Raw genomic sequence first — 14,960 nt, forward strand, 5'->3', positions numbered from 1 at the left:
TGAGAAGAAGAACTAAGAACAGGAACTTTTATTTCTAACCTTTAAACAAAACAAGGTGTATTAGTTTTGGTATTGTGAAGAGTGTGAAATAAAATATTTAACAATGCAAGGATCTAGTGAAGGGCAGTTACAAATTAGATTAATTACCAAACAGGAAATGTGAGTTGAATATATTTTATTTACTATTAGAGCAATTTCAGACTTAAATTTTCAGATATGCAGTTCCAGACTTGCCCCTTTCCGTGCCTCAAGCAATAAACTCGAACTCATTAAATGAATTATTAAATCAACTACTTAAAGAAAGTAATCCTGATTTTTTGAAGCCAAAAGATTTTGACTTTTTGGCTATTGGAGAACTTTTAAGACAACCTTTAATTGATCACTTGCAAGAAAGGAACGTGTCTACAGAAACTACTGTTGAAGTTGAGTATTTGGAGCGAACTCCTGCTCCTGAACCTAAAGATTCATTGTTACATGATGATTGGGTTTGTGGAATTGAAACATCAGACAAATGGTAAGAATATTATGAGCCATATTTATATGAGATAGTTATTATATATTTATTTAAAAAACACATCTCCGTAAAGTATTGTAAATTTTTTAGGATACTTACAGGATGCTATGACAATTCTGTGAATATATGGTCAACACATGGAAAAATAATAACCTCTCTAAAAGAACATAGAAATGTAGTGAAAGCAGTTACCTGGGTAGATAAGACAGATCCTAGTAAAGGATTCATCAGCGTATCACATGATTTAACAGGACTGATGTGGTCTTTTGAACCTGGTAAGCACATTTTAATTTTTATTTAGCCACCAGGATGCTGTTAATTTCCACATAGTATTTTTACGCCATATTTTTATTTTGTATGTTGATTGACTATAAATGTAAGCAGGTTAATTTTGGTGAATGTAAGCTTTTTTACATATTTTGCAGTCCTTCTCACTGAACAATATTTCTTTTAACTTATTTTACCAAAATAACTTTTTGTTTGTTAATAAAATTAATAATTTTGCTTAAGTTTTTTTATATTTCATATTATCTCAAAACATATTTTATATAATGAATAGGAATAAAGTTTTTATAAAGTTTGATCTGTAGTACAATGACAATTACTTTCATTCAATGAACATACAGTTATACTGATTAGGTATTAAGGAGCTAGAAAGATCATATTTTTTTACAAAAATCAATTTATTTCTTTTTATTCCATATGAAAGTATAGTACTTCAAGAGTATTCACACCAAATTTGAAGTAAATTTCAAGCAATATTACTGGAGTTATAGGAGATTTTCCTAAAACTAAGCACAGTTCATCTTTATAGTATTGTTTCATGATTGAAAAAAATGAAGTCTTAAGTTTTTAAATAAGTTTGAATGAATTTTCGTCTAATTTTTTTTAGCATTTTTCAAATTCTCATCGTTTTTAAAACATTTTTTTCGTATAAAACCAGAACGAGTCTGCTGATTGAAAATCCAATTATCTAATCACCAAACAATACTATAAACATGAACTGTGCAAAGTTTCATCAAAATTGATCAATTCGCTCTAGAGAAAACGTGCCTACTGCATATAAAAACAAAGCTCCAAGACAAACAAGTTTGAAGTTTTTAAACCGAGAGTGCATACACAAACCACGCTGTAATCAATCTCTATAACTCCAGTAATATTGCTCAAATTTACTTCAAATTTGGTGTAAATACTCTTTAAGGACTATACTTTCGTATCAAATAAACAAATTAATCAATTTTTTGAAAATACAAGACCTATGTAACCCCTTAAATGAATATGTATCTTGTTATAATAGTAATTTGGTACTGTATATGTTTCATAGATTGTTAGTTAACATGTTAATCAAAAATATTTTTATAATTTGTAGGCACTGATAATGTAGTACCCCAAGCAGTGCTAAGGGGCCATGAAAGAGGTATAGACAGTGTTGGAGTTAGTCCAAATTCATTAAAAATAGCTACAGGTGGATGGGATACAAACTTAAAATTATGGTCAACTTCCATTGAAGAAGAACGAAGTGAACCTTTACAAAAAAGGAGTAAATCTAGTAATAATTTAGTCACTAAAACTCCTCTAAGCACTTTGAAAGGTCACAAAGAAACAATTTCAGCAGTTAATTGGATTGATAATTATATAGTTTCCACCGTCTCTATGGATCATACTATTAAATTTTGGGATGCTGAAGTAAGTATAACCTCAATAGTCAGAATTCAAGTTTTTTCATGGGGAACCTTTCTTATTTTCAGCAAAAAATATAATTCTGGATAAAAAGTTTTGCTTCAAAACCTGCTTCATTTTAGAGTCAATCTTATGTAAATTCCTATGAATTTTTGCAATTTCCCAGTTTAAAAATATAATAATCTAGTGATGTACCTATATGTCATTAGTCGAGTGGGTGACATTTACAATATTACCTAAGCAATAATATTTAAAATTGTACTATGTTTGACATTTTTTAAACAACAACAAATGACTTTCTTTGTTATAGTTCAAATGAAATCAAAAATAATAAAATTAAACACCTAACATCAAGCAAGCAAGCACATGTTAACGTAAGCGATTTAAGTGGTAATCCTATTTATTGTATACTCCCAAATTGTTTTCTAAGAAACAATGGTGTACTTTAGTGTCGACCAATTCTTAAATTTGGTAGCTTATTTTTTCTTTGAACTATAGAAGTAATAACTAAAATATTCAAGTTATATAATAAACATTGCTTTGTTCGAGATACAGAGTCCAATTTTATTTTTCAAGTTATAGAAGGAAAAAATGTGTACCAATGGCTTGCAGGAACTAACTAAAAAGTTTTATTTGTTTTAATGTTGTATATAATGACTCAGTTTTAATCGATTCTTGTAATGAATATTGTGTATGTCTTAAAGATTTTAACCTGATTGTGATAGCTATATACCAGAGCCCCTCTGGTCATTTTGACACCTTTTTAGAATCATAGAGGGGGTACTAAGCACACTTAACCCACTCAAGCAAATACTTGTTGCTAGGGATTTCAATGTTGACTTTCTAACTGAAAATACATCTACCCGTAAGCTCCAAGATGTTTTTGAGAGCTTTAATCTGGTTAAAACAATGTCTTTTTGAATCCTGGTGTGACACTCTGCTCAACTGTGATTGATGTGAAGTTTTCAGATCACAGGGGGCGAATTTTTAGGTTTGCAGCTCACAAAAAGGCTATTGATTACAAAGAACAACCAAGGCTTATTCGACCTATAACTGAAAAAGTTAAAACATTTATTTTAAAATTGGTTGTCTGGCATAGACTGGAGGTTTGTTTCTGACAATAACACCTCTTTACATTTTAAGTTTAATGAGTTTATTAGCATTCTTGAATCATGTTTCTCAGAATGCTTTCCTCAAAAAGTCAGACCAAGCTGGGCAAATTACATGGTTCTTAAACAAACTAAGAGCAATGAGAGAACATGTCAATTTTTTAAGTGAGTAAACAACATAAAACTGACAACACCTTACAAATACTAAATGATTTTAAAAAAAAATCGGTTGCCTGTAAAGTCGGTTTTACGGGCGAAGATTTTACGTGACAACGTCTTTTTCTCGGTAGAATATTTATTGATATGAATATTATTAAATTGCACAATAGGAACAAGGAATTGAATGAAAATAAGAATTGCACAAATTTTAACTATAGAAATATATTTTGTTTACTAAAACATTGTACATGTAAACTTAAACTTAACTAATTTCCAACGCGCCTAATTCTCTAGTGCTGCGGGCGCAGCGGACCGATCATGTTTGAGTGGGAGAGAGACGCAAGGCATTCGCCGGTCCGGCGGGCCTCTCTCTCGTTCGGTGACTCATCGTAACAGACGTGAGCGGGCGTTACACTTTTTCATGAGTGACTCCGAGCCACAACCTAATTTAAGACGTTGTCACGTCAAAAACTATAAAAATGAAATAAAAAAGGCAAAGATTAATTCTAATTACAGAGTAATCTTGACTTCAAGAAATGCTCCAAAAACCATGTGGAATATAATAAATATACAACGAGGAATATCTGGGCTCATAACATCACTCCAGATGAATTTAATAATCATTTTTCTCAAATTGTCCACAACTTAATAAAAGATATACCTGAATTACATATGGATTTTTTGAAGAACATCAATGTAAATCCCTCAAAGAGCTTTTCCTTTTCTGAAGTATCATTCAATCAGACCCGGGAAATCATAGACAGCTTAAAAAACAAAAAAAGTTGTGATATATATGGCTTAAATGTTAGCATTATTAAGATGATAAAAAATATTATCATAAGCCCTCTTACACACATAATAAATCAATGCTTTAAAGAGAATACATTTCCCTCATTTCTAAAAAGGGCTATTATAACACCCATATTTAAAAAAGGGGAAATTGATGTCCCTGAGAACTATAGGCCTGTCGCATTGCTCCCAGTTGTCTCTAAAATCATAGAAAAGGCCATGGCTTTGCAAATCACAAGCTTTTTCGAAAGTAACAATTATTATCAGAATCACAGTTCGGTTTCAGGAAGGAAAGGAGCACAACTCTTGGCATTCTTGACCTAATGTCCCGCATCTTGGAATCCTTTCATAGAATGCGATTCAACACTGTTGTGTTTTGTGACTTTGGCATTTGACATTTTGAGTAAGGCATTTGATTATATGGACCATGGAATACTCCTGAAAAAACTACAGAGGTACAACTTTTGTCCACAGAGTGTCAAGTTGATTTAATCATACCTCGAGAACAGGGTACAATCTGTGAGAGTGTCTGAGGTCTGTCAGGGGAGTGTTGTTAATATTGGTGTTCCTCAGGGCTCCGTCCTTGGACCCATACTATTTCTAATATATATTAATGACCTTACAAGCATTGAATCAAATGCTACATACACACTCTTTGCTGATGACACCAGTCTCCTTCTCAGCTGACACACTTGAGGACTCCCTTAGGAGTTCCAGGTCTGCATTGTCAAGATTTCCTCCTCCTAAAAAAAAAAGGTCTGCATTGTCGGATACTGAAGAGTGGTTCTATGTAAACAAGGTCCTGCAGGTCTTACGAACAGCTTATTATGCCATTTTTCACTCTCATCTGAGATATGCAATCTTGGTCTGGGGGCATTCGGCGGGAATGCTGAGAGTCTTTGGTTTGCAACGTAAGGCTATAAGAGTTCTTGCAGGCCTTGGGTTTAGGGACGATTGCAGATTGGCGTATGAGACTCTGGGAATTCTTACTGTGCCATCCTTGTATATATATGAGAACCTTATGTTTGTTAAGAGAAGCGGAGGGCACTTTGGGATTCATGAAAAGGTGCACTATCATAACACTAGACACAGATGTGATCTTGTTCCAGCCTACTGGAGACTTTAATTGGGCAATTAAATTTTATAACAAATTGCCTGATAATGTAAAGGATCTTCACAACAATTAAGTTTTAAAATAAAATTAAGGAAATTTTAATAAAAAAGGTATTTTATAGTAGTGAGGAATATCTTAAATTTCAATTTTAAAACCCATTCACTGCATATGACGCCATTTGGCGGCGCTATGATCTGATGCCTAGTACGCACGCCGCCATTTATCGTCAGAGCTCCGTTCAAATTTACTTAGCCAGTAATCAAAACGCAGTGGGTGTGAGTGGATGTGGTGTTGTACGCACATTGTCAAAGATGTATTTTAGGTTATAATACCATCAGTTTTTAATTCGAAAGAATTTTTCGCCGAATTTGCGAAAGGTAAACGCAGTGAATGGTTTAAACTATTTTAACTCAATCTGATATGTGTTTTTATGTAATTAGAATTTAATATTTTTTAATAGAACTATTGTTCTATTTTTATTTTGACGTGTGTTAGGCTATTGGCAAAATTACATCAATAAATGAATTTGAATTAACTGATTATTTCAACTAATATACTATTGATATTTCGAATAATAGAGATTTTGGGGCTTGAAGGGGAGAGAACAATACATTTTTTCCAGTTTTACAGGTTTTTGACTTATCAAGGTTCTACAATATTCGAATTGTATACCTGTATGAAACTTTCCCAATTCACGATATATTCATATATCAAGATATATTTTTTGTTGAAGAGTTAGCATTATTGCTGAAATAATGACAATTTTAAAATTATTTTTTATTTTCTACCGCAGGTTCGACGATTTTGATGATTCTAACATGACTATAAAATGAAGCAGATATTGAAAAACTTGAATTTTAATTTTATTTCATTTTATGGACTTTTAGAGCAGACAAAACTTTTTTATCAAGAACAACATTTTATGCTAAAAATAAACATGTTTATTTTCTTGGATAACATATTAGTTATTTCATTTTAGCAGTTTATGCATATGTCACGATATTTAATAAAAAACCTATTTTAGTTGTGCGGAATCAAAAACGAAGTAGTCGGTCAGAAGGCATACCTCAGTTCGTCATGGTCACCGTTGTCAAACACACTTTTGGCATCGTCTGCAGATCGACACATCCGTTTGTACGACCCTCGGTCGACAGAGGGATCGCTTTGTAAAACCACTTTTACCTCCCATACATTATGGGTTAGTTCGGTGATGTGGTCAAACTATGACCAGCATTTATTTTTATCTGGTGGATATGACTCTGCTGTAAAAATGTGGGACACGCGGAGTCCCAAGGCACCGCTTTACAATCTTCAAGGACACCAGGGTCAGGTATTAAAGGTGGATTGGTCCAATAGGAAGTATATGGTATCTGGTGGTAGTGATAATAGTGTACACATTTTTAAGAATAAACATGTTTAATAAAAGTTATACACAAGCATTTTATTTAAACCTTACTTAATAATATTATACTCTTATTTAACGTTTATCTCCAACTGGAAAATGATGAACTCCTGAAAATAAGAAACAGTATTAATTAAAAGTTTATATGGAAAAGAAAAAAAAAACAATAAATGGTTATAAGTATTTAAAACGATTGTTTCTATTGAGAGCACCCTACAAGGTAGCGATCAATTAGTGGTGATTCTTAATTGATGGATGCCTCCCAAAGTTATTTCTTATAGAAAAACGTCAAAAAACGCGAGGGTCCATTTTGTTCTTAATTTTGTCTTTTTGTCTTAATTCAAGGTTATGTAAGAAATGACATGTCAAATTAAAGTGGAAGGAATTCTAAATATAATGACATAAAAAAATCAAAGATGGTGTCATGTCAAAATGACAATAAATCGTATCTTCGGCAATAATGGTGGGATCTTAATGTGTGAGGTATCAAATGCAATATGAAATGATGTATGCGCACCCTCTAGTAAAAAGACCTTGATGAGATACCAAATAAAAGTGACGGCTAAGTTCACTTAAGCAGTGACCAAAATATTAATGGTCAGAGAATGACAAATGAGACATGACAGTGTATATCAAGACAGAAAAAGATGTGATTAGAGAAAACTTTATGTCACAATATAATGCTACATAAAATAACGACATAAAGACATTATTGATTAGAGGAACATATCTTTAATCATGCGAGAATTTGGTATATTAAGGAAATTGGTTTAATTTAAATGAAACTGAACTGTGTGATTGTAATGGTAACACTGACGATATCAATCATTGGATGTTCGGGTGCATATATAATGATGCTGCTATTAAGTATCAATTGGAAAATCTGATAAAAGAACAAATACCTCTTCCTCAGTGTCAATCTTCCATTTTATATATCTCTCGTCATAATATTGGGTTTAATCAATTTTTTTGGGAATATTTAAAAAGGACTAAAAGAAAAATTTAGCTTTGTTCCCTCTGTCTATCCTTATGTTATATAGTTACCTCCTAGCCGCTGCCTGTCTTGTGTTGTAATAAAGTCGCTATGAAAGGCACCTTAGCGTGAAAAGTATCCCTACATTATGTAATCCCTTGTTGGTTCTAAATATTCACTTTAAGTTGGTTAGGGCATTGAATGAAACGAATGAATATATGGTTTTTTATCAATCTACTGATTCTTGTGATACTGACGTTTACATTATATTTTTAATCTACCTCTATGCGAAGTACTATTTTGTTAAAAAATGCAATAGGTCAATTCATCATTAACAAATCCAAGTATAGTCAAATACATTATCGTGGCAGAATGGATCAAGTTATCCAAAGCCATTAATTAAATAAAAAAAGGAAATTGGTAAAATTAGTACTTGATGGGTAGAACTTATATATTAATTAGATGACTAATAAATCATTGATTTATTTATATTTACAAACTTTATGGATATTAAATTCACTTTTTTATTTCAAAATTTCATTTTTAAATTCAAGTTTTTGTACGTTTTTAGTTTTTCATTAATACATAAATAATGACTAATTGCTATATGATAATCAATATTGACTAAAATGTGAAGCGATGAATCGGAAACATTAAGTGAGAGTTCCTTTTATACAATTAACATCGATTTTTTCCAAAAAATACCGATCTCGTATTCATTTGGAAAGTGTTAAGACAATTAAAATATACTCACCCCGAGAAAGGTGTAGAAGTTGACGAAGACGCTTGTTGAGCCAAGCTTCCAAATCCAACTGTATTTTGGCTGGCTAAATTTCCAAAACCGGGACTGGCAGCGCCAGCATTTCCAAAGTTAGCTAAAACAAGTGATTAACTATAATAAGGCTTACCATTTCCAGTTAAATGACAAAAAAGTGAGGTAAATATGTTATTTAACAGTGAGATATCTACTTTTATTGCAACATATTTCCAGCAGCATTTCTGTGCAACAGCGAGATAAGTGATATTTTTTTCAAAATTTTACAATTATTCACAAAAGTAGTGTTAACTAATCTAGTACTCAGTTTACAAGTTATATCCAAAATATAAATGCAGTTATTTGTACGATAAGAAAGTTATGAATAATTATTCCTTTAGCAAAATACATTTTACGCGTTTTCTCAGTTCATCGATAATTACGATATCCCACTGTTGCTTTCACGTATCGATATAAATAATACACTCAGTTGCAAAAAAACGCAACAGGACATTTTGGTCAAATTCAAAGTATTATCCAAAGTATATTTTTAGCCCGATTTTGATGATTTTTTTAGCACACTGTGTATATATTTATAAATTTTAATTTAGTATAGTGAGTTTTTTAATACAATTTTGTATTTGACTTATTATACGGTTAATCTAAAGGTGGTTTTTTATTCTAACTTTGAAACATCCTGTGGAATAATTCCGTTAGCGAATTTTCGTAAAACCTTATTTTTCGGATAAAGCCATGTCTTCTAAGTATTATGTCTTTTGTTTCATGTGAAAATATGGATTGGTTCATTTTTAGGAGCGAAATGAATTTGCCACCCACAATTTAGGACTATTTAGGACTTTTGCTATTATTACCATTATCTTTTGTATTAATTTGTAATACCAAAATGGGGACTTTGGTGACTGATATCGAAGGAATGTCATATCGACATCCCAGAAGCACTGTATTTAAATAATGATTAAAAGCAAAGACATGATCTTGGTTTTAATGAACAATAACAATAAAAAAACAACTCAAATGTAACTTAACCTAAGTAAGCAAATAACAAAGAAAAACTACTAAAAAATATCTTAATACGTTGTATTGCCTCCCCTAGCCTTTATAACTGCCTGTAAACGTCGGCTGATGCTGTCTATGAGGTTGCGAATATCATCTTGCTGGATGTTTTGCCATTCCTCTTCTAGAACCAAGCGAAGTTCGTTAATTGAGGCTAGTGCGACTTCTCGACCTCTAATATTTCTAACAAGCATGTCCCAAACGTGCTCTATTGGGTTCAGATTTGGCGAACAGGCTGGCCAGTTCATTTTATTAATACCAACTTCCTCTAAATATTGCGTGACACACATTGCAGAGTGGGGTCGCGCATAATCTTGCATTAGTAGAAAATCATCGCCGATATATTGAGAAAAGGGTACTATGTAATTCTCTAAGATTTCAATCTTCCGCTCATTGTATCCAATAAGATTTCTATTTACGATGATGGTACCAAAACTTGACTCTTCTTTTTTAGACTGTTCTTAACTATGCTTATTAACAATGAGAAATGCTTTATCGGCACCGTATAGCACATATCAGCAAAAATAAACCAACACTGCCGTATTTTATTAATGACATCCTTTAGTTTCGGTAACCACACACAGCGATCTCGGAAATATGATTAATTTAGTGATTTAAATTCATTATTCACGTAGTAATTTGACCAATTCGGAAAAGTAAGAATAATAAAGAATGGATGGAAACTATTAAGGTACGAGGTGAAAATATTGACTTTAAAGTAGACACAGGGTCACGGGTTAATGATTTACCTAATTATATATTAGATAATTAATAAAAACAGAGATTTAGAAAATTTTAAAATAATTTTGGAAGCCTATGGAAGATTCAAAATAGTTTCACTGTATATAGCGTCAAATTTGTTATTTTAGAGGAGAATTCGCCAATATTGGGTCTTCCATCATATTTAGGTTTTAGGTAAATTTAAAAAAAGTATCCTTAAACTCAAAAAAGATGCTTTACCGGTTGTTAAACCACCACATAGGGTTACCAATAGTTATCAACACTAAATTAAAGTTAGTACTAGATAGTTTAAACTGAGAGATGTGATTTCAACATATGTTTATGTATTGTTTTACTCACCTGGTGGTGTATTCGCTCCAAAAACTTTAGCGGGGCTTCCAAACGTTGGTGCGCCTCCAAAAGCCGGAGCAGCTGTGAAACTGGGACTACTTCCAAATGCAGGTTGTGGCGATCCTCCAAACACCGGTGCTCCCCCAAAGCCTCCTTGTTGTTTTTGAAAGCCTCCTGGAGATCCAAAACCGGTCTGTCCTACACCTACACCACCTCCACTAAAAGGTCCAGCTTGTGATGAACCAAATGATTGTTGACCAAAACTGCCTTGTCCAAAATTAGACTGTTGGCCAAATCCTCCAGGAGAGCCGAATGTATTTGTTGCAAATATACTTTGCGAACTACTACCAAATGTACTAGAACTACCACTGCCAAATATAGATCCAGTCGTAGAAGGAGCTTCTATGTTGGTAGAGCTAGCAAATGGGTTTGCATTTGGTTGATTAAAGGTTGGACCTGCTCCAAAAATACTATTACCGGATGTACTTCCAACATTCAGGTTTCCAAACCCTAATGACCCAGCATTATTAGCTGCCGAAGCGAAACTAAACGATGGCGCTGGTGTAGAACCGAAAACACTATTCGAAGTACTTGCAACGCCAAACGAATTGCTTCCCGAACCAAAAACGCTGCTGTTTGATGTTGCTGGGGTACCAAATATTGAACCAGAATTTGAACCAAACGTTGCTGGTTGAGAAAATGCAGCTGTGGTCGTTGCAGTTGTACCGAAGCCTGAGGAACCGAAAATAGAACCTGTTGTTTGACCAAATCCTGAAGCTGTAGTAACTGGTGCTCCAAAAATTGAAGAAGGGCTTGAGACCGGAGAAGCTGCTCCGAATATAGATCCTTGTGTGCTGGTAGGACTTGCTGCACCAAATGCGGAAGGTGTCGTACTACTAAATATCGAGCCAGTTGACTGAACACCGAAAACAGACGATTGGGTAGTGACAGAGTTATTACCAAAAATTTGAGTTGGAGTTGTACTTCCAAATACGGATGATTGGGTATTGGAAGCATTTGTTGCACCAAATATAGGCGCTTGTGTAGTCGTGGAGGTACCAAATACAGATGTAGAAGTCGTAGAGGGAGTACCAAAAACTGATGGTTGAGTAGTGCTTGGAGTACCAAAAATAGAAGACTGTGTAGTTGTTGTAGCACCAAAAATAGACGATTGCGTTGTACTTTGAGCACCAAATGCTGCGGGTGCAGTAATTGATGGTGGGCCAAAAGCTGCCAACGGATTAGTTGATGATGCACCAAAAGCAGATGATGAAGTAGTTGTTGGCATACCAAAGGTAGAAGTTGCAGTAGACGTTGTCGTAGCAAATATAGTTCCTGGAGTAGTTGTTGGAGCACCAAATAAAGAAGGCTGTGTGGTGGTTGGCGTACTAAAAAGCGAGGGTTGAGTGGTAGCTGGTGAAGCAAAAATAGACGACGGAGTGGTCGTTGGCGTAGTAAAAAGAGATGATTGAGTAGAAGCTGGTGAAGCAAAAATTGAAGGCTGAGTGGTTGCTGCATTGCTAAAAAGAGATACTTGAGTAGGAGCTTCTGAAGTAATAATGGACGATTTGGTGGTAGTCGGTGTACTAAAAAGAGGAGACTGAGTACTTGCTGGTGAAAAAGTGGAAGATTGAGTGGTTGATGGCGATGCATAAATAGACGATTGTGTAGTTGTAGTTCCAAATACAGAAGCTTGCGTGGATTTTGGTGTTTCGACAGTAGAAGATTGAGTAGTTACTGGTGTACCAAAGAGAGAAGATGACTGAACAGTAGGTTGGGTAGCAAAAAGCGTAGGCTGGGTAGTAGATCCAGTATTTCCAAATATAGATGATTCAGTAACTGTTGCGGTACTAGTAAATACAGAACCTTTTGTGGTTTCACTTTTGTCAAAAATGGAATTTTTACTGCTTATTGGTACGCCACTTGAACTTGAAGATATAGTCGAAAAAATTGATGCAGTTGTAGTAGTATTAAAAGTCGACTTTATTGAGGTTGCTGGAGGTATCGAGCTAAACAGGGATCCCACTTTGGTAGAAATTGCATTACCGGGTGCAAATATAGAAGTACTGCTGACGACTGGAGTAAATCCTGATTTAGTTACGCTAATAGAAACGGAAGAACTGGACGGTGTTCCAGTCGTTTTTAATACACCTATGGATGTAGTACTGGTAGCAATTGTACTACCAATAGTAGATTCGTCTGTCGTTGAATGTAAGCTACCACCATCTGCTGTTGATTTAACATCAGCAAAGGAAGACATTTTAGTTGAAGATGTAAGTGGTTTTGTGCCGAATAAGGGTGTTGAAACAGAAGGAGAACTAATTGAACCAAACAGTGACGTAGTTGTTGTAGTTAAGGGCACTGAAGTAGTATTTAAAGAACCTAAATTCATTAAAGGTGTGCTTGGCTTAGAAACGTTTGTTACAGAAGAAGTTTGAGGAAGTTGTACTGAAGTAGAAGTTGTTGATTGAAGTATAGTCAATGGAGCCGTATTAAAGAAATTGGGTTTAGGTGCCGCAAGGGCGCTGCCTGTATCAACTGTGCCAGGTGTTCCTAATAAGGACTTTGAAGAAGTCGTTATTGCTGTATTCTGCGAACTTGCAGTTGTAATAGCTGAACTAACGGGTTTTCCAAATGAAAAGAAACTCTGGGCTGCAGTGTTTTGAGACGGTAACTCTGAAGAGACCTCTGCGACTTTTTTTTCTGAATTATTTAAATCAACATTTGGTTTAAAACTGAAAGGAACTTTTCCTTGACTGGAAATGGACGATTCAGGTTTCATACTTGTACTGGTACTATCAAAAGTATATTGGGACAGATTGGGGTATACAGATTGGGCTAACGTTTGATTAGGGGATGATTCAACTGCTACAGTTGAAGGTGCCGCTAAAGAGGTAAAATTTTTAGTAGCTTGTGTGGTGGGAACAAAAGCTGAAGAGATTGGAGTTTGAGTTAAATTACTTAAAAGATTCTTCGTCACTGGATAATAAGTGTTAACATTGGGTGGAAGAACATTTTTATCCAAGCTTTTAAACGTGAAAGTTTTAGAAGGTTCCGGTTGGGCTGGAGTATTTGGAGGAACCAATGTCGGTTTTATATCTTGCATAACTTTCAAAGGAGTTGATTCAGAAAATTTAAGATTTTTAACGACAGCTGGTTTCATTACAGGAGACATTTCAGCCCCTAGTATTGAAAAAGCATGACTCCCCCTAACAGCGGGTGAGTTTATTAAAGAGTTGTTAAGTTTAGGTCTAGCAGCTGTAACATGGGTAATATCTCTATGTTTGAGGAAATCTCGAAGTTTCTGCGTTTTTGTTGAAGTTAATTTTTTGTTTCTATCAAGTATTTGCTCACGCAGAATGCGGTAATCATCATCTGGATCCAACCGAAGATACTTAAGATCCTCGATCTTTTTTAATCCAACGAAGAGGGAAGACGTGTCCTTAGATATTTTTTTTAGATTTTCATTGCTGCTTATATCTTTTAAAATGTAGTTCTGAAAAATAAAAAAATAGTTAGAAGTAGACATTAATATTAAGTATTATTATATCTATATTCCATCCACGATCTAATTGTTTATTTCACTCAGTATGTTCCCAGACTTTTGTGCGATCCTATCGTACCGTTTCAAAATGGTGATCGCTCAATATTCAATAGCAATTGTGTAAAAAAGCATCTTTCCCTTTAAATGTTACCTTGTTTAAGGATTTTTGCAATCATCAAGCTATTCTTTTGAAGCAACTACTCTAAAGAGTTGTTTTGTGCTCTGCAAGCATACCATTTTCCTAAGGGTGTTCAAATCATTTTCATTTCTGCGCCAATGTTGACATAATCACTCAATATTTAGAGTTCCCATCCCAGAAAAGCTTCTTCTGGGAAAAAAGAACTTCTTGTTGACGACTCTTCTATGTAACATATCGATTAGTTTCTGACATTATAAGCTTTATAAGTTTCTTATTAAAGAAAAGTGAAAACCATTTAAGGTGACTCTTAGAATCACGTTCTTGAAGTTCTTCTACAATATCTACTGATCTTCTGTCTGAATGTTTTCTTTTACCCAGTGGAAGATTTTTTTTCTTGGATCCTTTACCAATCCTCTCTGAGTTCTGATAATGGAATGGTATCTTGAAAATCGGGTAATAATGTGTCATTGTCATTATTTTTCACATTTATTTCAGCAGTCTACAATTACTTCTAAATTTTCATGATCCTCTACGAACATACTAGGCACATCATTCAGTAAAAACCCCATAAAAAAATGTATTTCAAATTCAGCCTTATTATAAAACTTATAAAATTTATCACAAAATCATCGTCAGAT

At 34.1% G+C, this 14,960-nt stretch overlaps 2 protein-coding genes across 2 annotated transcripts in view; one reads left to right on the forward strand and one right to left on the reverse strand.

Annotated features, from left to right (window-relative positions):
• LOC140448124 (ribosome biogenesis protein WDR12 homolog) lies at positions 1-6,957 on the forward strand. Its single transcript, XM_072541201.1, has 5 exons — positions 1-159; positions 215-514; positions 605-789; positions 1,884-2,200; positions 6,390-6,957. Exons 1-5 carry the CDS (start codon positions 104-106, stop codon positions 6,783-6,785), a joined length of 1,254 nt encoding a protein of 417 aa, XP_072397302.1. The 5' UTR covers positions 1-103; the 3' UTR covers positions 6,786-6,957.
• Positions 6,759-14,960, reverse strand: part of Nup214 (nuclear pore complex protein Nup214) — a 25,018-nt gene continuing 16,816 nt past the window's right edge. The window contains exons 10-12 of the mRNA XM_072541199.1: positions 10,649-14,135; positions 8,495-8,615; positions 6,759-6,877 (exon numbers count right to left, since the gene is read on the reverse strand). Coding sequence (XP_072397300.1) covers positions 6,850-6,877; positions 8,495-8,615; positions 10,649-14,135 — 3,636 coding nt within the window. The 3' untranslated portion in view covers positions 6,759-6,849. The remainder of the gene's footprint in view (positions 6,878-8,494; positions 8,616-10,648; positions 14,136-14,960) is intronic.

The sequence above is a fragment of the Diabrotica undecimpunctata genome, chromosome 8 (genome assembly GCF_040954645.1).
Source record: "Diabrotica undecimpunctata isolate CICGRU chromosome 8, icDiaUnde3, whole genome shotgun sequence".
In the NCBI taxonomy this organism is placed as follows: Eukaryota; Metazoa; Arthropoda; class Insecta; order Coleoptera; family Chrysomelidae; genus Diabrotica; species Diabrotica undecimpunctata.